The sequence below is a fragment of the Xenopus tropicalis genome, chromosome 9 (genome assembly GCF_000004195.4).
Source record: "Xenopus tropicalis strain Nigerian chromosome 9, UCB_Xtro_10.0, whole genome shotgun sequence".
In the NCBI taxonomy this organism is placed as follows: domain Eukaryota; kingdom Metazoa; phylum Chordata; class Amphibia; order Anura; family Pipidae; genus Xenopus; species Xenopus tropicalis.
This window is the reverse complement of record NC_030685.2, coordinates 76196128-76223525: the sequence shown is the minus strand read 5'-3', so window position 1 is coordinate 76223525 and position 27398 is coordinate 76196128. Positions and strand designations below refer to the sequence as shown.

The 27398-nt window shown below is 38.5% G+C and overlaps 1 protein-coding gene across 1 annotated transcript; it reads left to right on the top strand.

Moving 5' to 3' along the window:
- The first annotated feature begins 83 nt into the window (after positions 1-83).
- Positions 84-23656, top strand: tnfaip6 (TNF alpha induced protein 6). Its single transcript, XM_002936659.4, has 6 exons — positions 84-265; positions 7852-7989; positions 16814-16975; positions 19596-19824; positions 20650-20690; positions 22371-23656. Exons 1-6 carry the CDS (start codon positions 172-174, stop codon positions 22514-22516), a joined length of 810 nt encoding a protein of 269 aa, XP_002936705.2. The 5' UTR covers positions 84-171; the 3' UTR covers positions 22517-23656.
- Positions 23657-27398: the final 3742 nt, after the last annotated feature.

The following is a 27398-nucleotide window of genomic DNA, read 5'->3' as shown; positions in this document are numbered from 1 at the left end:
GAAATGTTACAGCTGCCTGTTTCATTGGAGCAAGCTCACTGAACTCACAGTCAAAGAAAAAAAAAATTCCTCCTTAAAAAAAAAAGTCTGGTGGCCAGATGTTCCAGAAGCATTCAAGTCCGATGCAGGAGTGGTTTCCCCTGGAAGACGTTCTATTTAAATTGCTGGAAGATGAAAACTGTGATATTCTTAGTTTTGGTGTTCTTGGAAGAAACCTTTGGATGGGGATTTAAGAACGGAGTCCTCCACAATTCTATATGGTTGGGTAAGCCATTCTTATTTCCTTTGTACATTTTTCAAGTAGTGTAATACTGGAGGAAATAGAGGGTTTAGCCTTAGATTCAAGGATGTGCAATGACTGAATGTTGCCTAGTTTTATATATATAGGCACAGCCTTTGTTACAGTCGCTCAGAGTACATAATAAAACCATAAAAGGATCCCATACAGGACATTTTGGATACAGTGTAAAGTACAGTAATGGGGGAAATGTACAGTATGTCAGTCACTCAATTAAATGAGAAACACAGAGTGCAAAGGAGGTTAACAATTCCATTGTGGGTGCTCTCACGTCTTTATTGCATTACACACTAATTCAGGGAGGGTTCCTCACCTCAGCAGGAATGTGTGGCCCCCCCATCAAACCACTATAGATACCTATTAACCTCTAAACACACGGTAGGCAGCCACTATGGAAATGCTGCTTTGTTACACAAACTGGAATTGTGCGTAAGAATTGTTACCAGACTTAGGGAAGATTTTTATATAATAACATTAAGATGGAGCTCAGTTTACATTCGGGCAGTTGTGAAGTGGAGACAGATTTATGCCGTGTTGCACCCATGGTGCTTTGTCTATTCCAAAAATGGTAACAATAATCTTGGGCAGAGGTTTATATAATGCAATGCAGTTGTTGTCTTACATGTTTCTTTTAGTTTCCAATGCAATTATGTATTGTGGGCACCTAAAGGTAAAATTAAACAATAAGGATTTCCAGGAGGTTGATATAAATAAACCAGATGCCTGTTCCGGTCAATGGTGGGCAATTCCACCATCATTCTGTTTAGTGGGGTGTTAGAGCTCAGCACTGCTACGCAGCAACCATGAGCACTATCACCCATCCGAATCCTTACTCCCCAATGAAATCAAATATGGGACGGAATTAATGTGGACAGTGGACAGTGGACACACAAGCAGCGATCTCTGCATTCCCCATGAATAAGCTGTAGTTTTTTAGGTATAAATCCTGATATGACCTGGTTATATTTTTAGTATTAATTTGCTTAAATGTTTTTTCTTTTTTAACGTAATAAATAGATTAATAATATCACATTTGAAGGTGCTAGCAAGTGCATAATTGACTCCATAAAGGGTACCTATCACCCCTATATTGTTTCCCCCAATAGAGCCCACACTCCGTTTGGGGGAAACAATAGTTATTTTAAAAACAAAACTCCCAGCAAATTTTTCTGCAGTGAATTTTTGCACCCGTTTTGCAAAAAAATCAGCCAATGGTGAAACGTGGAGAAAAATCACTACTCAGGTCCTAAGCATTCTGAATAACAGGTCCCATACCTGTATAAACAGGAAAATATACAGGCATATCCTTTCATGACATAACACTATTCTCATAGACATAAATCTCTCTTACAGTGTGCCTTGGTACATTAGACTATTTACTTTTTATTTTACTCCATAGAACCAAAGCAGCTAGAAAACTAAGCATTAGAGGAAAAGCTCAGTCATAATATGTCACAAATTTACAACCCATTTTTACTAAAACCTAGTCAGACCTGTGATGCAAACTTCCCCTTTAAAGACTAATGACAGATGTGCCAAGCTATTTAGGTATTTATTAGGGGTCATTTACCACTGACCAGGGGAAGAAGTGCAAAGTGGGGGGCAGGGGGCACTTATGTGCCCCCCTTCCAATGAATATAATGACAAGACTGTTTTTATGAATTAATTAGTATAAGTACAGGTATGGGATCCATTATCCAGAAACCCATTATACAGAAAGCTCCGAATTACGGAAAGCCCATCTCCCATAGACTCCATTTTAATCAAATAATAATTCAATGATTTCCTTTTTCCCTGTAGTAATAAAACAGTAACTTGTATTTGATCCCAACTAAGATACAATTACCCCTTATTGGGGGCAGAACAGTCCTATTGGGTTTATTTAATGGTTAAATGATTCCCTTTTCTCTGTAATAATAAAACAGTACCTGTACTTGATCCCAACTAAGATATAATTACCCTTATTGGGGGCAGAACAGTCCTATTGGGTTTATTTAATGGTTAAATGATTCCCTTTTCTCTGTAATAATAAAACAGTACCTGTACTTGATCCCAACTAAGATATAATTACCCCTTATTGGGGGCAGAACAGTCCTATTGGGTTTATTTAATGGTTAAATGATTCCCTTTTCTCTGTAATAATAAAACAGTACCTGTACTTGATCCCAACTAAGATATAATTACCCCTTATTGGGGGCAGAACAGTCCTATTGGGTTTATTTAATGGTTAAATGATTCCCTTTTCTCTGTAATAATAAAACAGTAACTGTACTTGATCCCAACTAAGATATAATTACCCCTTATTGGGGGCAGAACAGCCCTATTGGGTTTATTTCATGGTTAATTGATTCCCTTTTCTCTGTAATAATAAAACAGTACCTGTACTTGATCCCAACTAAGATATAATTACCCCTTATTGGGGGCAGAACAGCCCTATTGGGTTTATTTAATGGTTAAATGATTCCCTTTTCTCTGTAATAATAAAACAGTACCTGTACTTGATCCCAACTAAGATATAATTACCCCTTATTGGGGGCAGAACAGCCCTATTGGGTTTATTTCATGGTTAAATGATTCCCTTTTCTCTGTAATAATAAAACAGTACCTTGTAACCGATCCCAACTAAGATATAAATAATAATAATTAATTAAATAATTAAATAATAATATTGGATACAGAACAACCGTATTGGGTTTAATTAAGGTTTTATTGATTTTTTAGCAGACTTAAGGTATGGAGATCCAAATTACGGAAATATCCAGAATATCCAGAATACCCATGGTCCCCAGCATTCTGAATAATGGGTCCTATACCTGTACTGGCTACTCAGTAACAAGGGACAGTTATATTATGAACAGTTAACTTAAATATACATTTTCAATCCACTGATTCATTGGTTTCTGGGAACCAGTCTGAATATGAAGTAATGTTCTGCTCAGCCAATGGTTCACGTGGGGACAAAGAATCCACAAGGAAAAGAAAAGGAGATTGGTGAATAACACCTGAAATGTTATATATATACCATTCCAATGTCTTGTGGTGAGCTCATCTTTAGAGATACTTTAACTAATGTGGAACATATGCCTGCACCCCAAGCACATGAAAATCACTATTTATTAAGATGATGAGTTCTTGGGAAAAGCATAACCCTCTTATTGGCAGAAACATCCATGATACAAAAGACTTCAGGGCTTCTGAAAATGATTTCATCACAGATATATGATCCATTATCCAGAACACTTGGGACCTGGGGTTTTTCCGAATAACTGATCTTTCTATAATTTGGATACTTCAAGCCTGATAAAATGTATTTACACATTAAATATACCAATATGGATTCATGCAGCTTAGTTACCATCAATTACAAGCTACTGTTTTATTATGACAGGGAAAAGGGAGATCATATTTAAAAAAAATAGAATTATTTGCTTAAAATGGACTTTCCTGTAATTCAGAGTCTTCTGACATGTTTCTGCATGAGGAATTCCATAGCTGTGCCAGAATTCACATAATGACTATGTAAAATGGCTTAAGTGATGGAAATAATAAGGCCTGGGAGCTTCACACTTTCCAAAAATGTTCAATATAACACTTTCTGCAGCCATTAAACACACTGTAAGCCATTTTTATTATGACTATTGATTTAACAACTTCCAAAAGCCTAAAAATGCCTGCTTTCCCCCCATATAAAGTTATGGAATCAGTTTTTCAAAAAACCCTTATCCAGAACTCTGAATTATGGGAAAGCCATCCCTTTTAATCAAATAACTCAAATATTTGAAAATATTCTCCTTTTTCTCTGTACAAGTGTGGTATCTATTATCCAGAATGCTGGCTATTGTAATTGGGATCTCCATAGTATGGGTACTGTTTTATTATTACAGAGAAAAGGGAATCATTTAACCATTAAATAAACCCAATAGGGCTGTTCTGCCCCCAATAAGGGGTAATTATATCTTAGTTGGGATCAAGTACAGGTACTGTTTTATTATTACAGAGAAAAGGGAATCATTTAACCATTAAATAAACCCAATAGGCCTGTTCTGCCCCCAATAAGGGGTAATTATATCTTAGTTGGGATCAAGTACAGGTACTGTTTTAATATTACAGAGAAAAGGGAATCATTTAACCATTAAATAAACCCAATAGGGCTGTTCTGCCCCAATAAGGGGTAATTATATCTTAGTTGGGATCAAGTACAGGTACTGTTTTATTATTACAGAGAAAAGGGAATCATTTAACCATGAAATAAACCCAATAGGATTGTTCTGCCCCAATAAGGGGTAATTATATCTTAGTTGGGATCAAGTACAGGTACTGTTTTATTATTACAGAGAAAAGGGAATCATTTAACCATTAAATAAACCCAATAGGGTTGTTCTGCCCCAATAAGGGGTAATTATATCTTAGTTGGGATCAAGTACAGGTACTGTTTTATTATTACAGAGAAAAGGGAATCATTTAACCATGAAATAAACCCAATAGGATTGTTCTGCCCCAATAAGGGGTAATTATATCTTAGTTGGGATCAAGTACAGGTACTGTTTTATTATAACAGAGAAAAGGGAATCATTTAAACATGAAATAAACCCAATAGGGCTGTTCTGCCCCCAATAAGGGATAATTATATCTTAGTTGGGATCAAGTACAGGTACTGTTTTATTATTACAGAGAAAAGGGAATCATTTAACCATTAAATAAACCCAATAGGGCTGTTCTGCCCCCAATAAGGGGTAATTATATCTTAGTTGGGATCAAGTACAGGTACTGTTTTATTATTACAGAGAAAAAAGGAATCATTTAAACAAATGTGATTTATTTGATTAAAATGGAGTCTATGGCAGATGGTCTTCCCATAATTCAGAGCTTTCTGGATAACAGGTTTCCAGATAACGGTTCCTATACCTGTAACAAAACAATACCATTTCCGGAAAACCCAAGTTCACAGGCATTCTGGATAACAGGTCTCAGTCTGTACAGGGCTACATTTAAGAAGCAGAATCATTCATTCTCTCCTGCACTGTTCAGTTGTGCAAGCATTAACACTGATCCTGATTTATATTCCGGATACATAATGTTCCATCTTGACATTATTTTCCTTCCAAGAAGGGAATCCTAGGCCGAAACCTCACAAAATCTGGCACGGGTTGTTTTTGATGATCCGAGGATGTGAGTTGATCCGTCAAAAATGTAGCGCTCTGTAAGAATGGAAAGAGAGTGGCCCGATAGGACGTCAACCCATTTGTACTGCCAAAAGCTTTGCATTGTTTTCAAATAAATGATACAAGTTTGTGTACAAAACATTTACACCCCCAAGTGCTTTGGAAAGGGCGGGGGAATCCATCCTAGAATTTCTGACAGCATAATATAAGCTCAGTGAGGAAAATGTAAATCCTGAAATTAATGTAAAAATTCTGAGCAATTTTGAAATTTACTTTTTTTCTAGTTTTCCTTATAGCAGTCTTTTACACAATAGATATTGAGATTGTTATCCAGAAATCTGTTATACAGAAAGCTCCAAATTATGGGAAGGCCATCTCCCACAGACTCCATTTTAATCAAATGATTCAAATTTTAAAAATTGATTCCCTTTACTTTGTAATAATAAAACAGTACCTTGTACTTGATCCAAAGATATAATTAATACTGATTGGAGGCAAAACAATCCTATTGGGTTTAATTATAATTTAATGCTTAAATAATATTTTAGTAGACTTAGGTATAGAGATCCAAATTATGGAAAGACCCCTCATCTGAAAAACCCCAGGTCCTGAGCATTCTGGATAACAGGTCCTATACCTGTACTATTATAATTAGGGTTGCCACCTTTTGCAGTGGGGAAGCCAAGGGAAAGCAAATTACATTAGGGGCAGGGGGTTTTGGAGGTGTGGCTGGTGGCATTTCAGGGCTGATTTATGATGTCGGGGGGTTATGGTGTGAAGATCATCAGTTGGCTAATCATCATGCCATTCGTTTCAAAGTCCTGGCCAGATTTCCAAATTAGGAATTTAGTTTTATTATAATTAGGGTTACTACCTATCCGGTTTTTACCCGGACTGTTTTGTACTTGGAAGGACTGTCCAGGTGAAAACTGGACAGGTGGCAACCCTAATTATAATAAAATAGAAATAATAGCACCTCCTGCTGTTTATCTGCTCACTCATTTCATTTTCTGAGCAAAGCAACATCATTTGGATGCTTAAAAGTCTGCAGCACCTACTTCTGCTCATTACTAATACGTCAAGTTGCATGCAATGTTATTTGGGGCCTATATTAAACATAATGACAATCCTAAGTAAGTGGCATCTCATTACTCCCCCCCCCCGCATACTTTCCCATACACGTACGGATGCAAGTCGCCATGTTTTTTTGCCTATAATTCGGCTATGCTTCGAGCTGCATCCATCACAAAATAGATGATAGATGCAGTTCTGCTCGGGTTTTGCCTCAAATCAAGTGCACTTTGCATTTAACACAAGGATCCTCAAACTTCTTAAGCAAGGGGCCAGACTGTAGGGGGGGGTGGACCACCACAAACCAAACCGTCCTGTCAAACTATGGCCCACTCCTGCTCCCGCACTCTGTCCGTCCACCCTCCCGCTGCTTGCTGAGTCCTCCCTCTGCCCGCTGAGTCCTACCTCTTCCAGCTTCCCCCGCTCTGTCCGTCTTCCCAGCTCCCACTTAACGCTGAGTCCTCTCTCTGCCAGCGCCATCCATCCTCCCTCACAGCTACCCCGTCCTGCTCCCCGCTCAGTTCTCTCTCTCCGCTGCCAGGGGATCTGGCCCACGGGCCATAGTTTGAGGACCTCTGATCTAACATGTTCAGGGTGGGGGATGTGTTACTTCTAGGATGCATGTTCAAAACCTTTTGCATTTGATTCACTAGACGCAAGTCTGATAAACCTATTGACGCCCACTGTGGGACCCTCAGGCCACCAGGGTGGTGGCAGCTCCAGGGTTCACCGTGTCAATAGCAAAGTTGCACACCATAGGGTACTGTGGGTTTCTGCACCTCTTTTTGACCAACTGATACCCACACTATGACTTTCAAGGAAAAGGGTGACTGAGTGATTAGGCCACCTAGGCTGAGTTGATGGCACCATAATGAACTGCTCTGGAATAAAAACAAATGATTAAATGTATGAAACAGGACACAGCGTGCTTTCTCTGGGCCCAGCAATATGAACAATATGTCCTCTAATGTCACATTTGCATGTAAACTGTTAGTTTTCTATTCCCTATTTATGTATGGCTTAAACCTTTTCATTACTCAGTCAAGAGCTGAGGATGTTGTCCATTAACATATTATGTCATCTGAAAATTTGACTTTACAAAGCCTGAGAGCTGAATCCTGGGGGGTAGAAATAAAACTAGATCATCTAAATATGGAACATGTTGTTTTCTGCCAGGCATTGGCTGAGTACCCCCTTAGTTATTGAAATAAATCCCTCGGCTTGGGACCACCACTAAGTTGTGCCTTATACAGAGCTGCATGTAAGTAAGGACATAAGTGACTAAACAATACTGCCATTGTTCCTTGGTCTGTTCTACAGAACAAGCAGCTGGAGTCTATCACAGGGAATCACGGAATGGAAAGTATAAACTTACCTATCGGGAGGCCAAAGCTGTGTGTGAATATGAGGGGGGGCGCCTGGCTACGTACGAGCAACTGGAAGCAGCGAGACAAATAGGTAATACACACTGTACTGTAAAGCAAGGACTGCTGTCATTGGCTAATGCTCAATTATATCTACAGCTAGTCTATGAACTCATTTGTAAGATTAATGTTTTATTCCATGCATTGGCATATAAATATATATATATATATATATATACATATATATATATATATATACTGTATATACATATATATACTGTATATATATATTGCTGATATCAATGGCATTACATATCATCTATTCTATCTTATGTATGTCTATATCTATGTATCTATGCATTGTTTCTATCCACAATCTATCTGTTATCTGACTATATACAGTATTACCTATATTATCTATCTATTGTTTATCTGTCTATATACCTATCCACCAAGTACTGTTAGAAATGTCTATCTATCTATCTATCTATCTATCTATCATCTATCTATCAATCTAGTCTATGAACTTGTTTATAAGATAAATGTTTTATTCTATTCATTGCCTCATATATATATATTGTTGATACCAATGGAAAGACATTTCAACTGTCTGTTATCTGACTATATACAATATTACTTATATTATCTATCTATTGTTAATCTGTCTATATACCTATCCACCAAGTACTAGTAGAAGAAAATACATCTATCTATCTATCTATCTATCATCTATCTATCTATCTATCTATCTATCTATCTATCTATCATCTATCTATCTATCTATCTATCTGTGTTTATCTATCTATCTATCTATCTATCTATCTATCTGTGTTTATCTATCTATCTATCTATCTATGTATCTGTCTATATATCCTTTATCTGACTATATATCTATCCACCGAGCACCAGTAGAAGAAAATACATGTGCTGATTTCTAATAAAGTTGATCCTGTAAATGATGTTTTTCCTGTTAGTTTAGTTCTGTTCCTCCTGGGAGCCATTAACTTGGAGGTCAGTGACCTTTAGCTTTATTGGTGGTCTGAAGAGGAGGAGCAGCCCAGGGCATTTTATTGTTCACAGCTTCCGGGTTTCAATAATGGTTCAGTATTTATTTAAAGATACATTAAGTCCCCACATGTGCACTGCACTGAGCTGATGGACTTGCTCATGAGAAAGATAGATCTGTCAACATGTCTTGCCTTATGCTTCTTCCATCACTGATTTGCCTCTGTCTGTTGTGCTGCTTGTGTCCTCCCCAATTTATGGTACAGGACCAACTTTGACAACATCTCTTTTTGGAGGTGAAATGTGTGAGCCCACCTCTGTAATATACCCCAAGTGCAAATCTGTCGGTAGCCTTTATTTAGTAACAGATTTACAGGTTTACTATTATTAACTACAGTAATATAAGTTAAGGTTGATGTGTGATATCCCCACTCTCTTTTCCTTTTGCCTAGGGCAGGGATCCCCAACCTTTCTTACTCCTGAACCACGGTCACATGTAAAAAGACTTGGAGAGCAACACAAGCATCATACAAGTTCATGGAGGAGCCAAATAAGGGCTGTGATTGGCTATTAGGCAGCCTCTATGCACCCTATCAGCTTACAGGGGGCTTTATTTGGTAGGAAATTTTGTTTTTATTCAACCAAAACTTGCCCCCAAGTCAGGAATTCAAAAAAATCTACCTGGTTTGGGGGCACTGAGAGCAACATCCAAGTTGTTGGTGAGCAACATGTTGCCCCCGAGCCACTGGTTGGGGATCACTGGCCTAGGGTCTTCATAAACGAGTTTCCCTATAATCTAATTTTTTTGTAGGTTTGGATGTATTCATCGTATATACTGCAACCAGCACACTTCTTAACCTATTAGTACTCATTTGTAGAAATCCAAAAAATAAGAAAAAAGCTTCAGCAGGTTTACTGCAAAACATTTATTGTGGGTAGTGTGTTACCACTACTCACAATAAATGTTTTGCAGTAAACCTGCTGAAGCTTTTTTCCTATTTTTTTGGATTTCTACAATTGTATTTGGTTGTAGCACAGAGCAACAACTAGGAGCTAAAGCTTTTTTTCGTAAGTATTTTTTTTGTAAGTATTTTATACAAAGTTCACCAACCATTTTTTAATTCTATTAGTACTCATTTAGTGGTTCTGTAACCCATAATATTGTGTATTTTATGATGACAGGGCTGAAGAATATATTGGTACTTTATACATAAACTATAACATGCAGTATAATAATAAAAGGTTAAATACCATTTTAGTAAGTGAGAAAATAGGGAGCAACTGTTATTAAAAGAGAAGAAAATGTTCAATCACTAGGGGGTGCCAAATGTTAGGCACCCCCAGGGATTTTAATCACTTACCTGATACCCTGAGCAGGGGGCATACACAGTAAAGTGAAAAGCTGAACTTTTCTTTTGAAGCAAGAAAAAAGAGCATCGCTCTCTTAAGTTTACCCCGGGCCTGTACAGTCCTGGGGTATCAGGTTTGTGATTACAATCACTGGGGGGGAAGCTGCCTAACATTAGGCATCCCCAGCAATTTCCTTCTCCTTTACCACCTGTACTATAATAGTGGTCCCAGAATTGGTCTGATTTCCATTTTGGAGCCATCATGATGACAATTTATGGCCATAGCAGCTACTGCGAGTTGTTCTCCACTTGTCTTATACAGTGAATTATTAACAATGGCTTCAGAATGTAAAGGGAAAATAAGGCAACTCCGTATGGCATTACAAACGTCTTGGGAACAAGTGGCGATTAATCATTATGTAATGTTGACTTTGAAGGGTAGAGGCTTTGCTGAACAGGCTTCAAAAGGTCCTAAGACATTGAAAGTTTGGAGAGAAGGGGACAGTCTGAAGGGCTGCATCAGAGCTAACAGATAAAATAAACCATTTATTTGAGAATGGCATGAAGGGCAGAGTAAGAAATGAATTCCAACCAGATATAGGGAGCCAATAATAAGGTTCTGCCCATGGGAGCAGCAGCTGTGGGACGCAGGGGAGGTGGATAAATTCAGTGGCAGAACTTAAAACAGACTGAATTGAAGGAAGTCTGTTAATAAGAGGATCACACAAGGGGTTGGCTACACAAGCAAGGAAGATATTTTTCTCCCTCAGAGCCTAATTGGAAACAGTTTTCTTTTCCTTTTTCCTTTTAGATCAGCTAAAAGCAATTACTTGAGGAAATGTTTGACTTCCATGGACATGTATCGCACAGGCACTCAATGAGAAAATCTTCAGGCAGAATTATTTAAAGATACATTAAGTCCCCACATGTGCACTGCACTGAGCTGATGGACTTGCTCACGAGAAAGACAGATCTGTCAACATGTCTTGCCTTATGCTTTATGTTTTATGGTACTCCAATAAAACTATTTTTAATAAAGAATTCTGCCTGAAGATTTGCTCATTGAGTGCCTGCTCTTCAAAAAAGTGATATTGCTGAACTAGCTGAAGGCTCGGGGTGGGGGGGTGGGGGGCACCCCTGAGCCTCTATTCCTTTGTGGTGAGTTGGACACATGTTTCATGGATGTGTATGTTTTCTAACCTCTTTATGGAAACACTGATACACAATCTAATGCCTATACATTTCTCCCATGTCCCCTGCATTGAGTTCTGCCTCCCAGAAACCTGGATATGTGCAGTTCAGCAGTGGGCAGTATGCTAGCATTTGTAGAGGAACTGCACCAAGGGGACCCTGGAGGCCTACGGGCACGCAATGAGATGTTTATCTTTGTTGTTATATGGGAATATTAAAATATAGTAGTTCAGCTTGATTTGTAGACTTGCTGAATAAAATCCGCCTATTAATTCTTCAGTCAGTGGGATGATTTACTAATGGGCCACAGTGCTATCATTTATGCCATGTATTGTAAGCACAAATCCATGCTTTTGCTGATTAAGACAAGCAGAAGTATCAAAAGGACATTATTCTTCTTCTTTATTTGTAAGCAGGACATTGATCCTACATCATGCCCATCAGTCCCTGCCCTAATATACTTGAGGATATTCTTAAGAACTATGAATATTTGGTACAGGTATGGGACCCATCATCTAGAATACTCGGGACCTGGGATTTTCCGTATAAGGGGTCTTCCCTTAATTCGGATCTCCCACCTTAAGTCTACTAAAAAAATTATTTAAGCAATATTTAAACCCAATAGTATTGTTTGGCCTCCAATAAGAATTAATTATATCTTAGTTGGGATCAAGTACAGGTACTGTTTTATTATTACAGAGAAAAGGGAATCATTTAATCATTAAATAAACCCAATAGGGCTGTTCTGCCCCCAATAAGGGGTAATTATATCTTAGTTGGGATCAAGTACAGGTACTGTTTTAATATTACAGAGAAAAGGGAATCATTTAACCATTAAATAAACCCAATAGGGCTGTTCTGCCCCCAATAAGGGGTAATTATATCTTAGTTGGGATCAAGTACAGGTACTGTTTTATTATTACAGAGAAAAGGGAATCATTTAACCATTAAATAAACCCAATAGGGCTGTTCTGCCCCCAATAAGGGGTAATTATATCTTAGTTGGGATCAAGTACAGGTACTGTTTTATTATTACAGAGAAAAGGGAATCATTTAACCATTAAATAAACCCAATAGGGCTGTTCTGCCCCCAATAAGGGGTAATTATATCTTAGTTGGGATCAAGTACAGGTACTGTTTTATTATTACAGAGAAAAGGGAATCATTTAACCATTAAATAAACCCAATAGTATTGTTTTGCCCCCAATAAGGGGTAATTATATCTTAGTTGGGATCAAGTACAGGTACTGTTTTATTATTACAGAGAAAAGGGAATCATTTAACCATTAAATAAACCCAACAGGGCTGTTCTGCCCCCAATAAGGGGTAATTATATCTTAGTTGGGATCAAGTACAGGTACTGTTTTATTATTACAGAGAAAAGGGAATCATTTAACCATTAAATAAACCCAATAGGGCTGTTCTGCCCCAATAAGGGGTAATTATATCTTAGTTGGGATCAAGTACAGGTACTGTTTTATTATTACAGAGAAAAGGGAATCATTTAACCATTAAATAAACCCAATAGGGCTGTTCTGCCCCAATAAGGGGTAATTATATCTTAGTTGGGATCAAGTACAAGGTACTGTTTAATTATTACAGAGAATAAGAAAAAACATTTTTAAAAATGTGAATTATTTGATTATAATGGAGTCTATAGGAGATGGGCATTCTGTAATTCGGAACTTTCTGGATAATTGGTTTCTGGATAAGGGGTCCGATACCTGTATTTATTAAAGATATAATTCTGTAAAAAGTCACCAGAGAAAATCTGGTGAGATTCAATAGAAATCAATGTGAATTGTCTCTAACAATTTGGTTTATTGATCTATTTTCCCAATGTATTAAAACAATCGATTTTTTTAGCCTCATTGAAAATTCATGGAACAATGTGATTGTTGGCAGTGTTGCAAGGGTGGTGCCATAAAGGGAAGTGCATTATACAAATATATACAGTAAGTGTGTGTGTGTTTACATAAATATAAACTGTGTTTACTCGACTGCTCCGTAATTCAATTAAAGCCATTACAGTTGATTTATGAACCCTGCTACAATGAGGCAATTGGGAGAGAAAATGTTTATATCACTATTGAAGACAAATGTAACCCAGACCACATGAAAGATAATGTTTTCAATGCTGTAACCGTGACAACCAGCGCAGAAATGTTTATTTCTAAACTGTAAGTGGTACTGAAATATGTGGCCGTGTCTGTGTATAGCTTATTCTTGTGCAAGACTCTAAGCGCCAAGCAGAGTGCCAGCTTTCTAGCATAATCATCTTTTAATTACTGCCTGTCTGAAATTACATAAACATCAACCGAAGTGTTTAACCTGGTATGTGCTGTAAATTATAGTCTGGGGCTTTGAGTGTATATTGGGCCCCCTCCCCAGCCCATCGTGGGAGCATAACCACCCACATCCATAGTAAGTCTATGTCAATTTATATAGCTCAGCACCAAGTAATAAGGCTATTTAACCTTTTATATGGCTCAATGCCCTGGTACCTAGCTCTGTGCTCAGTTACATTCTTCTGTTTTCATTTTTATATTTCCACTCATTATATTATATATATTACTTTCTTTTAACCCGAATTCCCTTCTGTGAACAACATGTGTTGAATAGCCGATACACAATTTTGTCAAAAGGGGATATACAGTAGGCAGCAAGACCATAGGTCATTCTAGTGGGGAGCAAAGAGCACCCCCTTGGGGCAACAAATGCCATTCCAGCCCCCCTCCATTACTGTTCTGCCCCCCCCCCAAGGCCTACGATTTTCATTATGGACACGCTCCCCCAGCTTTTACATCTAGTGCTGGGGGTAAGGGTAGTCCAAAGTTACGCCACTAGTTTTTTGATGTCTGCAAATGACTGTGTAAAAGTAAGTACTAACACAGAAGCATACAAGGGTCATTTACTTGCCAAACTGCAGTTATGGGGCTGAACTATTTTACTGCAGTGAGTTGTGCTAAAAATTCCATTCAATGCCCCCCAGAATAGATACTTAACCAACAGATGCTAATGTGGTGTTTTCTTTATTAATGGTAAGGTAATAAAAGGTTCATCGTTTGCTATAGGTCTAGTATCCCATAGCAACCAATAAGTTGCAGCACTTGTTTGAATGCAAATTTCTGATTGGTTGCTGTCAGTTACTAGAACGGGGCTATCAACTAGTTTGTGTTCTAAAAGGAATTTAAAATAAAAATTGATGTCATACTTTGCTCTCTCCAAACCAGTGGCTGAAAGGTTAAAACACAAAAAAACTCCCAAAGAATTAGGAGATTTTTTTTAATTTTGGAAAGCAGTATTAAGTGGCCTATTAAAGAATTTTACTAAACTGGAGTATATATATATCAGTAAATATTGCACTTTTACATCCTTTCCCTTGAGCCACCATTTTGTGATGGGCTGTGTGGTCCGAGATCAGCTGACAGGAAGTGATGCAGCTCTAACTGTAACAGGAAGTAGTGTGGGAGTAAAAGACAGAACTCTGTCCATTCATTGGCTGATGGGGCCTAGCATGTATGTGTGCCTTGGCTTGTTTGTGTGCACTGTGAATCCTAAGATCCCAGGGGGCGGCGCTTAATTCTTAAAATGGCATTTTCTATTTAGGATTACCCAGTGGCACATACTACTAAAAAAGTATACTTTTATAAAAATGGTTTATTAAGATGAAGCAGGGTTTTACTTATTTGGCTGTTTTATGTGATATATTTTTATAGGGAACGATATTGTTGGGGGTATAGTCAATATGCACTCCTTGCACTTCCATATAGCTGAGCTCGGAATCACTGCTTTCCTCCTGCCTCCAGTTCCAAACTGAGCACGTCTGCGTCTCTAGGCTCATTGGAAACCTCTGAAATGGTTGCAGCAGGTTTCCCACAGCAGCTTGCGTCAGTCGCTACAGCAAAGTTAGTCTCAATTATGCAGGAATCATGGGGGAAAAACACTGCAGTTGGCAATTGTGTAAGAAATTTGCACTTTGCACTGTAATGTATCGGTAAATGGCACCAAATCCACTATTTTAGGATCCGGCGGAACCCTGAATCATTTGCGAAAGATTTGCCCGAATACCAAGCCGAATCTCAATCCTGGATTCAGTGCATTCCTAATATAAATGCAACATTCAACCATCCTGCTTTTGCTAACAATACAACCCTCAGCCTTCCCAACAGCTTGGAGGTCCATATACAGGTATAGGACCCATTATCCAAAATGCTCAGGACCAAGGCTATTCCAGATAAGGGGTCTTTCTGTAATTTGGATCTTCATACCTTAAGTCCACTAAAAAAATCAATAAAACATTAATTAAACTTTATAGGATGGTTTTGCTTTCAAAAAGGATTATATATTATATCTTAGTTGGGATCAATTATAAGGTGCTGTTTTATTATTACAGAGAAAAACCAAATCAGTTTTAAAATTCTGAACCATTTAATGAAAATAGAGTCTATGGGAGACAGGCTTTCCATAATTCGGAGCTTTCTGGATAACGGGTTTCTGGATAACGGATCCCATATCTGTACTGTAAACTAAAGCTGGAGGCTGCAAAACAGATAGGTACCGAAAATATGTTATTGACCTAATATTATGCCACAGTTAGTCTGGGAAGTGAATAAGAATTTTTTTTTAAATTTGGACCCTAAAAATTGGCCCGCAACAACATCAGCTGCACAAATCATTCAAGCTTTATTCTGAATAAATGATATAATAGTGAAAAGGCTGCACCCGACAGAAGTTCGATTACAACTTTGGACAGAAGAGTTACGGATGTGTAGGAAAAGGCCTTGACGTAATCCAATTTTATTTCCTATTGTGTAAATGTGTTTAATCTCTTCTAAAAATACTCCTCAGGGGCATTTACTTTCCAGGCCATGTGCAAGTGATTTAGGTTTGGCACGGATAGAATAATGGCATTGTGTAAGTCTAGCAGTGACTTGGTGCTTTCATGAGATCATTTCCTCTCAGTCGCCAGATGACCTAGTATTGAGTCAAGCTCTGCCCTACAACTTTAGCTTGTGATTGGTTTACTATCAGAATGGCTAGGAACCCACGTGCAGGCACCTCTTGTGCCCACGGCTTTGGATCTTGCCAAAAAAGAAGATAAGAGGGGACTGTTTTTATTGGATCAAAGCAGGGTAATTCAACATATAAGTAACACAGGGAGTCAATTAATCCTTCCTGGTCTTGTTTATTCCAGTCATGTAGGAAAGACTAAAGTTAAAATTCTGAAGCTTTCCCTTACAAACAACTTGTTGAGTAACAAAGCCACCACTTATGGCCAAATGTCTCAATCGTAGTTTTTATAACCCATAACTAATGTATGAAAGCCACCAGAAACGAAGTTCAGTTGTAATAACTATGCTTCCTTTGCAGGTTTCCATGTATGCGCCGCTGGATGGTTGCACAAAGGAAGAGTCGGCTATCCCATAGTAAAGCCTACATTTAACTGTGGGTTCGGAAAGAAAGGCATCATAGATTATGGATTTCGGCTAAACAAAAGTGAACGATGGGACACCTACTGCTACAATCCCCACTGTATGTAACAGAGCATGAGTCTTAGCAAAAATCTTATTTAATAACAAAGGTGCTAAACTGTACCTGTGTGGTTGCCCAAAGAACATTTTAACATTAAATAAACCCAATAGGATTGTTTCACCACCAATATGGATCTGTGCAGCTTTGTCACTATCAAGTACAGGTACTGTTTTATTATTACAGAGAAAAGGGAATCATTTAACCATTAAATAAACCCAATAGGGCTGTTCTGCCCCCAATAAGGGGTAATTATATCTTAGTTGGGATCAAGTACAAGTACTGTTTTATTATTACAGAGAAAAGGGAATCATTTAACCATTAAATAAACCCAATAGGGCTGTTCTGCCCCCAATAAGGGGTAATTATATCTTAGTTGGGATCAAGTACAGGTACTGTTTTATTATTACAGAGAAAAGGGAATCATTTAACCATTAAATAAACCCAATAGGGCTGTTCTGCCCCCAATAAGGGGTAATTATATCTTAGTTGGGATCAAGTACAGGTACTGTTTTATTATTACAGAGAAAAGGGAATCATTTAACCATTAAATAAACCCAATAGGGCTGTTCTGCCCCCAATAAGGGGTAATTATATCATTAAAAAATCATGAAAATCATTAAAACAAATAAGAATTATTTGTTTAAAATAAACGAAGGAGATGGCCTTCTTGTAGCTCGAGTTTACCGACTATCAGGTTTTAGGATAATAGTGTTAGTGAACATAAGTATGGTGCATCATTGGGAATGCTCACCACTGAACATAACACACGTGACTGTGCATCGATTAGCGCCTATCTAGTGCCATTTTGTTACCATAAGATCAAAATGTGCCCATGTGTGTTGGCCTCATGCAAAAGGAGGGCTAACTGAATGCTAGCAACCACCAATTAAGGTCTTTTGACTATTTGTAAGTCCTGTTAGTGCGGACCTTTGCTTATCTTTGAATGAAGGGTTTCAAGAAAAGAGATCCCATATGCATATGACACCTTTTGAGGATTTCATACTTTCCAGCATTGTATAATGAAACTTTGGGGTGTTTTCGGCCACTACACTAGCTACAACAAATTAGGTCCTGACCTACCAAAACTCCACCCACTTTTGAATTCAATACTATAAAATGATAATTGTGTGTGATGCCATGGTTCCACTGTGGTGTGCAGAATCTTTAGAATCCGAATCACGAATGGGAAAAAATTGTATTGGAAACGAAAATTTCAGAAGATCGCAAATATCACGAAAATGCTGACGAAAAAATTGTATTAGTCACGATAATATCGTATTGGCGATCCGAAAATCACAAAATTTTCATACCGAACAATTGTAAACAGTGGTAAAACCTTTCCAATTTTTTCGTACAAACGTCCGAAAAAGTCGTGCGTCGTACGAAAAAGTCGTGCGGACGCCCGAAAAAATCGGCAAAAATACGCTCGGAGCGTTCGCATGAACGCTCGAGGGTTCGTGCTTTTGTAAATGTGCCCCTTAGGGGCACATTTACTAATCCACAAATCCGAATCACGAATGGGAATAAATCTTATTGGAAACGAAAATTTCAGAAGATCGCATATCATGAAAATGCTTACGAAAAAATCGTATTAGTCACGATAATATCGTATTGGCGATCCGAAAGTCACGAAATTTTCGTACGGAACAATTGTAAACAACGGTAAAACCTTTCCGATTTTTTCGTGCAAACGTCCGAAAAAGTAGTGCGCTGTACGAAAAAGTCGTGCGCTGTACGAAAAAGTCGTTCACTGTACGAAAAAGTCGTGCAGACGCCCGAAAAAATCGGCGAAAATACGCTCGGAGCGTTCGTGCTTTTGTAAATGTGCCCCTTAGTGTGGCTAGGAATAAAGGTTTTATCCTAAAATTAACTCCAACATTTTAGACTTCAATGGTTCATTTTATTTCACTGAAATTTGCAGTTAACTAAACCATTGTTCTCTTCACAGCAAGATATTAAGAACTTTCCAGGTACACTTGGGGGCTGATTTACTAACCCACGAATCCGACCCGAATTGGAAAAGTTCCGACTTGAAAACGAACATTTTGCGACTTTTTCGTATGTTTTGCGATTTTTTCGGATTCCGTACGAATTTTTCGTTACCAATACGATTTTTGCGTAAAAACGCGAGTTTTTCGTATCCATTACGAAAGTTGCGTAAAAAGTTGCGCATTTTTCGTAGCGTTAAAACTACTTTTCGCGTAAGTTTTAACGCTACGCAAAATGCGCAACTTTTTACGCAACTTTCGTAAAGGATAGGAAAACTCGCGTTTTTACGCAAAAATCGTATTGGATCCGAAAAATTCGTAAAGAATCCGAAAAAATCGCAAAACATACGAAAAAATCGCAAAGTACCGATCATTACGAAAAAAACGCAATCGGACTCCATTCGACCCGTTCGTGGGTAAGTAAATCAGCCCCTTAGGGTTGCCACTGAGTGAAGCCGGTTAAACACCAGTCAAATCTATTGAGCAACTACACATGAAGTAGAAAAACTATGTATAGTATCAGTTACCTGTCTACTACTATTGATTACTAGTACTATATTTTAGAAACATTGTATGATTTAACAGAGAGAGAGATTCAAATGAATAACTCCATATTTCTGTGATTGTTGCAGCAAAAGAGTGTGGCGGGGTGCTCACAGAGCCAGAGCGCATCATTAAATCCCCTGGATATCCAAATAACTATGAAAATGACCAGATTTGCTACTGGCATATCCGGGTCAATTATGGCCAGCGCGTTTTTATAGAGTTTCTGGACATTGACATCGAAGAGGACATCGACTGCCTGTCCGATTACTTTGAAATATATGACAGCTATGATGACATTCATGGGTTGGTAGGAAGGTAATTGCATAAGTTGATACTGAAATGATCCTTCTCTTGGCGACCTTCTGCTTCAAACGACATGCAAACACCACATACCCAAGGGAATCTATGGCCAAAAAGTGGTTTCTAACCCTAACAGAATCTTAAATCAGTTTAGTGTAATCCTTACTCTTGCAGTCTCTTCAGGTTTAAGATGTATTAAGATCAGCAACCTTTCAATGTTCTTTCCCAACTAGTCTTTAAAGCAGCGGTGCCCAACTGGTGGTTTGTGAGTAATATGTTGCTCTCAATGGCCTCAAAGAAGGTGCTAATTTTTAAATTCTTGGCTTGGAGGCAAGTTTTTCGTTGCATAAAAACCAGAAGTACTGCCAAACAGAACCTCCTGTAGGCTGCACATGGAGGCTACCAAATAGCCAATAACAGCCTTTATTTGACACCCCTAAGAAGTTTTTTATGCTTGTGTTGCTCCCCAACTGTTTTTACAATGGAATATTGCTTACACATGAAAATGGTTGGGGTCCCCTCGTAAAGTTATAATTGTCAGGTTTCACAAAAACAGCTTATTCCAAAGACTGAAACGTGCTACATCGCCTGTAATCCCAAGCATACCATAGTGTTTAGTGCAACCAGGCATGGGAACCATTAAACTACCTCCATGTGTAGGTTGGTGGTAACTCCAGGGTTCCCCAGCTTCAACAGGCACACAAACACACATGACTGAGCAGAAGAGGCAGGAGGGGGCAATGGCATCAATACCCACAACTTTTGCGTCCATTTTAGAAAGACCATAACTGTTTGTAAATGACCTTTCTAATTTTATTTTGTCTTGTTTGTTTGTTTCAGGTACTGTGGTTATGAGCTTCCTGACAGCATCATTAGTACAGGTAATATCCAGGAGTCGGTACCCACAATCACTCATTAGGCGTATCCCCCTTTGTAAATGGTACAGAAATGACCTAGGAGCATTTTTACTGACATTTCAGTTCTTTTTAATTCATACATTTATTCTTTTTGGCTCCTGCCCCCTGGGCCGGCGAATATACAGAGCAATGGCTCCAGGTGCAGGCACGGCATAAGCTTTTTGGAGAGTTTATCTGCAGGCCGAAAATCCGCTGTTCGTAGTCGGAGCCTTTACCAAATGTAAAAATGTTCACTTGCCCTAGACTCAACATCAGTTATAAGACTGAACAAAGAAAATGTGGCAATATAATTAAATTAATAAATAAATGGGGTGCTGGAAGAACAGCAACTTCCCTATAGATATAAGGCCACAGGGGATTAGCAGCACAATCCGAGCTCTGCATAAATAAACATCCGACCCAAGGTGAAGAGCAAGGTAGTCCTGTACATAATGCCTGGTAAAAAACAAAATGACTGTCAGGAATGGACCAAAATGTCATGTCTCTAGATCCCCAGGCATCTTCTAGAGCAAGAAAATAACATATATGAGAGTCTTATAAGCCACTGTAGGTTTGGGCATAGCTAGACAACACATGCGTTCCATTTAACATATGTTAGAAATATTTGAAAAATATTTCCACTGGTAAACACAAGGCTTTTGGGAAATATAAAAGAAGTCTGCAGTCTGCATTCTATATGCATTATTATAGTGTCAGCACAAAACTTTCTGATACATAAAGAGCAAAAAAAAAAAGCTTCTTCACTGATATTAACAGAGGCAACATAAAGGCAATTATCGCAAAAATGAACATTTAAAAATAAACTTTATCTCACTGAAATAAGAAATAAAATATATTCAAAATGATGTACTGTTTTTGAAATAATTATTTCATCTCCTTCTTAGCAATCTGCCTCTCTTCATTCTTTCTTTGTGCAGGAGTCTGTATTTTATTGACAGTCAGGTCTAATACATGCTTTTTGGGGTGTGCTCGCTTTGCCTAGATGTATTAGAGTTCACTCTTTCAAAATAACCAGAAATTCTGATTATCTACATGTGGAATTTGTGCCGGAATCAGTTATTTTGTTCGATTTTGTTTGTGCTGGAGCTGGTTATCTGAGTGAGCCCTAATATATCTGCTAAATATGGGAGAACCCCACCTTAAAGATGCATTAGACCTACCTGTCAAATACAATCTGATGCCAACTTCTGCATGAAAAGAGACAGATGCTGAAAAGTAGATAGTGAAGAATATTTGATAATTCCAGAATCCAGAATTTTTAATTGATGATATTTAGAAAGTTTCTTATTTCAGTTAGTCGAAACTTATATTTAATTTTAATTTTTGCAATAGTTCCCCTACAAAATTCGTCAGATACTGTCAAATGCAATGGTATAGATGAGGGCAAGTAGATGAAAATGTGGCGTTTTAATGGATGCAGTTGGACATCAATATTTGTACCGTGCACTACATTTGGGGATCACAAATAAGCCCTATGGCATCTAGGGATTAAGTGGGCAGTGTCATCAAGCATAGCCTTTAAAAAATATGCCATACCATGCCCACACAAGGAGCTTGTAGATAGTCTGCGGTGAGACAAGCACGAGTCTGCATGAAACTTCATGGCATATCACCCTTATAGTAATGGAGTATTTCTCTTCCAAGGTAACGTCATGACTCTAAAGTTCCTGACGGACCGCTCGGTCAGTGGAGGAGGCTTCCAGATCAAGTACACTGCCATAGACTTACCCTCAAAACAAAGTGATGGAGCCAATGCATCCTCCGAGGCATACAACGAATTTGAATACTGACAGCCCCGACATAACCATTCACTATGTCTCAGTATTGTTTCCATGGTCAACCGGACACAGCAAGAGCTTCAGTGGGAGATCTTAGATCTTACAGATACAGAGACATTTCTTTTTTGCATATTGTCAGATGATCAGAACCTGGCATTTAGTATGCATGGGGTGCCTGAGTTTGTACAGCAACCACACACACTAGAACTACTACTATTACATAGATTTAGTTGATATGAAGCTGGTACAACATTGTGGGTACATCTTCAGCCCACTAAAAGGGATGAAGATTACATCTTCTTTGGTGACCTAAATTGACCATTTTTCAATTTATCCCATGACACTATAAGAATTTGACAAGTTCTCTCATTATATAACTATAACCATTTCATCTTTTTGACATGTTGATCTTTCCATAAGTGAGCTATTGATCTTGAGAAAGGGACTTTTTTGTTACATGTTTATTTTTTGGTGCTAAGTACCCGGGAAGTCTTTAACTGTAAAAGTTTGAGTGCCCATCCTATGTACCTGTTTGTACTTAAACATCAACAAATGACAGGCAACAGGTTGGGTGAACATATACAGTATAAAGTCTTATTGCCCCCATCTTGCCTTACTGCTGCTATTTTGCCCTACTATGCCTACTCTATATTTTATAGAGGCCCAGAATGAAACAGACATAGTTCCCATGAAGGTGTATATTTTGTGATTCACTGTCGACTGAGCACTATTGAAACTTGGAAACAAGCAAGGCAGGAACTAACAAACCTGTAGTTAACCAGATAACTTTTAGTCAAGCAGAGGAACATTCGCAGGCTGAGATCGGCGTATAGCCAAAGCATCAGAATGTTCCATTCAAAATGTAACTGCCTACTCCAACACGGATGCACTCTATAAACTGTGCCTCTGTACAAAATGAACTTCTTTTATCCACCTCTATTATCTTGTTGTCTACATCAAAGCAGTGAAACATGCGATGAAAGGAAGATCCAATGATGTATTACAAATGTCATATATCTTCACTTTACTGACCAAACTAAAATGGAATGCCAACTTTACTTCTGGGTAATAGGCAAATATAGCAATATCTGGTGCAACAACCAAATATGCATCTCACCCTCTTTTTGAATAAAGGTGTTTATGGTTTCTGAATTATTTGTTATAATTACAAACCTGTATAAAAACAGGATATAAAAAATGGAGTCAATGGTATAACATTTACACCTGCCCCCCGCCCCATTACCTTCATAGTACATGGATATCAGTTGGAATTAGTGGGCCACTGTACACTTACTAGATATCGTAGAGTTCATGGTACGTGTATGAACAGCTTAAGGGCAATGACGACCTGGCTTAATTGCAAGAAATTGCCTCCCTTCGTAATTTCCCCCTAATAAAGCGAGATCACTGCTATGGCAAGACATTTTCAGGGAGATTTGTAGCCAGTGGTAACTCTCCGTGTGTCATTGCCTGAAGTCGCATTCATCTCTACTGTTTAGCTCTATGGTGCTTCAAAAAAAACGTTTTAAAAATAGTTGTGCAATATCATATTTCATAAAATTTTTGGGTTCCTTTGCTTTCAATGGCAGCAACTGGACTTGATGAAAACATCTCCAGTCATCCCAAACGGCTTCTCCAGGGCAGTGTTGAGGTACTCACAGTTGCTTTAGACTTTTTACTACTAGATGCTGGAGGAATGCAATCCTTTGGACAAAACAGATGGAGGCACAGTGCTTAATAAACATTCCAGGAAATAAGGCTCTTGCTCCTCAAAAGGTCCACGTCTATACTATAGTCATTAATTTTCCTCTAGCAAATGGAGAGAAAAATAATTAGATTGATTGGTAGAAGATTAGGGGAGAATAAGAGGCAGAAGGTGGAGCGAAACAGAACAAAGATAGGTAAGAAAGAACGTTAGTAGATAGGAAAAGAAAATCATTTGGAGAGAGGTTTATGGTTTCATGATGTGCCGGTTATGCCTGTACAAGTAACAGTCATATATATTTTTTTTTTCATGATTTATTAAGGGTCAAAACCACTAATAGAAAACTTCGCCATCTAAAAGCTATCATGTATAAGTCATCGGTGCAACTGTCCTGTTTCCAACTGGAAGATCTTCTTTTACTTCACAATATTAAAGGTTTTCAGCCGTTGTTGCAATAGCTCAGATTCATATTTGCCCATAAGTACAAGATATGAACCTTCAGCCTCAGGCAGGGAGCGGGCCGGGCAATTCCATGACAGTAGGGGGCAGTCAGATAAGATGAAACATTCCTCTGTTGCAGTTCAAGCATTCAGTTGCAAAATATCCTTTCAAAGTATTTTATAGTTTCCCTTTGATGAAACAGTAAAACGAGCATCACCATACTAGGAATGGAACATATGGCAAGAATGAAACGTTCTAGACACATAAAGAAATCCAATTCAGAAAAGAACTACACATGGTGCCAATATACAAGATGGTGGCTGATGACTAAGCCAAGGGGAAATAAAGCTGTTATTCAGAGATGTTCTAAATGCAATGAGGTTTTGTAAATGCAACACTCCGGTATCCTTCCATGGTTCAGCTGGAGGGCTGCGGCTGATGTATCTACTAAAACCCCAAGATGTAAGGGAAAAGCATTTAGCTGAAAGTAGCTAATAATGAGCATCAGGACAGTGTAGCTAAGGAGGACAGAGTATAGCTGAGCCTCATTAAGCTGGGCCACATAGATCTTCTGTAGCTGTTCTACTGTTTGTATGGTAGAGTAGCTAGGGCGCTTCTGTAGGAACCTCCAGGCCAGGGGTGTCAAACTCAATCACATAAGGGGGCCGAAATCTAAAACACAGGCCGGGCAAATTTTTTAATGAAAGGAGAAGGAAAGGCAAAAACTAAGTAAGCTTTATCAGAAAGGTCTATGTAAATACAGCCATAGGCACTCACAGAAATGCTGCACCGAGTTCTCTTTCAAAAGATACAGGATTTCTTGTCTGTTTGTTTTCCTGTGCCAGAGACACGCAGCTCTCTCCTCTCTCCTGCTCCCCCTCCCTCAAGAATGCTAAGAACTCCTTCCCCCCCTTAGGAATGTGTGATCTGAGCCAATCAGCAGGAAGCTTCCTCATAGTCTTGCAAACTGAGCATGTACACTGGTCCTGGTCTTGGTGCAGGAGTGAGGCATTATGGGAATATTCTTTACAGAGCTCAGTGTTTTTTTTTTCCTATAAGGCTTCTGATCATCTGAACGGGAGAAATATGGGGAGACTTAAAGGCACTATTGAGAGAACTGAAGGTATGCCTGCAGCTTGGGATTAACTCTTTATTAGCCTTTCCTTCTCCTTTAAGATGTACTGTACCGTCTGGCACAGTCACAGTGCAGTCAGGCGATTGGTGCTGCACGGTCAGGCACAGTCACCAGGGGCCACATAAAACAGCCAGAAGGGCCGTATTGGTCTTGTGTTTGACACATGTGCTGTAGGCTATAGGTCTGACCTCAGACAAAGGCAGAAACCAGAAGTGAATGTTCTGTTAATCATGAGGAATTTTAATAAACCAAAAATTCACATTTACCCTACTGTATCCAAACTTGGAGTGAATGTTTGACAGTGTGCCCAGTTTTTACAAAGGAAACAAGTAAAGTTGATCTCTTAGGCCAATGTATTATGGTGAGATTTAGTCACCCACAACAGATCTCTGCTACCGCAGGCAACTTATCTCTCAGAAATGCCTTTCCACTGGCAACAAAGGGAATCAGTGGAAAGGACTACGCATCACATTTCCAAAGTCGAGCAAAATTTCCTCCGGCAGTCAACTTTGTGTGACTTCAGAAAGCCGAAGTGATGTGTAGGCCTTTCCACCGGCGATTCCCTTTGAGGCCAGTATAAAGGCATTTCAGAGAGAGAAGTCACCCATGGCAGTAAAGAGATCTATTGCCTTACAGTAATAAAGCCTTAAATAAATTCTGTCTGGAATGACTGGAACTATGATATACTTTATCGTTGTCAGTCTGCCATTAATGATAGACAAATTGTAATATACCGCTGTTAGTAAACTCTGCCACCTTGTGGAACTTAACAGTAATCGCAGGGGGTGATTGCTAACATAACAATAGCCCATATAAGGCAACCAGAGGGGAACATCTAAAAGTGAAACATGGTTAAGAAATAGAAATAGGGGCTATTTTAAAAATGGAGGCAGCCCTTTCACAATAAGCAGATTAGAGAATATATAAATTGTAAAATTTCAGGGGTAGTCTATATAATGGACTGTGGACATGGGAAATATGTTGGCAAAACAATCTGGGAACATCAAGCGTAAAATCATGTAAACATACTGAAGTAATCAGACAAAAAGAAGCACATTTACTGCAAATCATATAACTGGAGTACTTAGTGACTATTTGAAATGTATCTCCTTTTACGCTATGGAGCAGGTTATATCCAGCTCGAGAATTGGAGAAGGATGATGAATAAAATAGAGTGTTCTAAGTGGCACTAATGTGGCAAATCTATTGGCAGTAAAATGCCAAAATAACTTTCCTTCTCCTTTATACCTTTCGGCCTTGCTACTCCTTAGATTTGAAATGCCCTCCTTGAATTCCTCCAGAGAGAATCCTCCCTCAATCTGTTTAGAACAAAACTCAATGACTCCCTCTTGAAGCACTCACCCGGCATCTGATCTGGGAACTGGCACTTGTATTGCAGTCACCCACTGTAACCTACACCAGTAATATCCTCTTATTTGTGCCTGTAAATTACCCACCCATTTAGATTGTAAACTCTACAGGGCAGGGACCTCCATCTTGTATTCTCTTGTCTCTTAGCTCTGTGCAATCTTTAATGCAACTGTACTTTTTATTTATTTGTATTCATTATTGTACTCTGTATTTATTATTGTAATGGACCCATACTTGTTTAT

Bases quoted from the DNA above. Each gene is read 5' to 3' on its own strand.
- tnfaip6 (XM_002936659.4), top strand. From the start codon at position 172: ATGAAAACTGTGATATTCTTAGTTTTGGTGTTCTTGGAAGAAACCTTT. The intron at 7,990-16,813 runs GTAATACACACT...CTTCCTTTGCAG, and splicing joins GGAAGCAGCGAGACAAATAG to GTTTCCATGTATGCGCCGCT. The intron at 16,976-19,595 runs GTATGTAACAGA...TGATTGTTGCAG, and splicing joins CTACTGCTACAATCCCCACT to CAAAAGAGTGTGGCGGGGTG.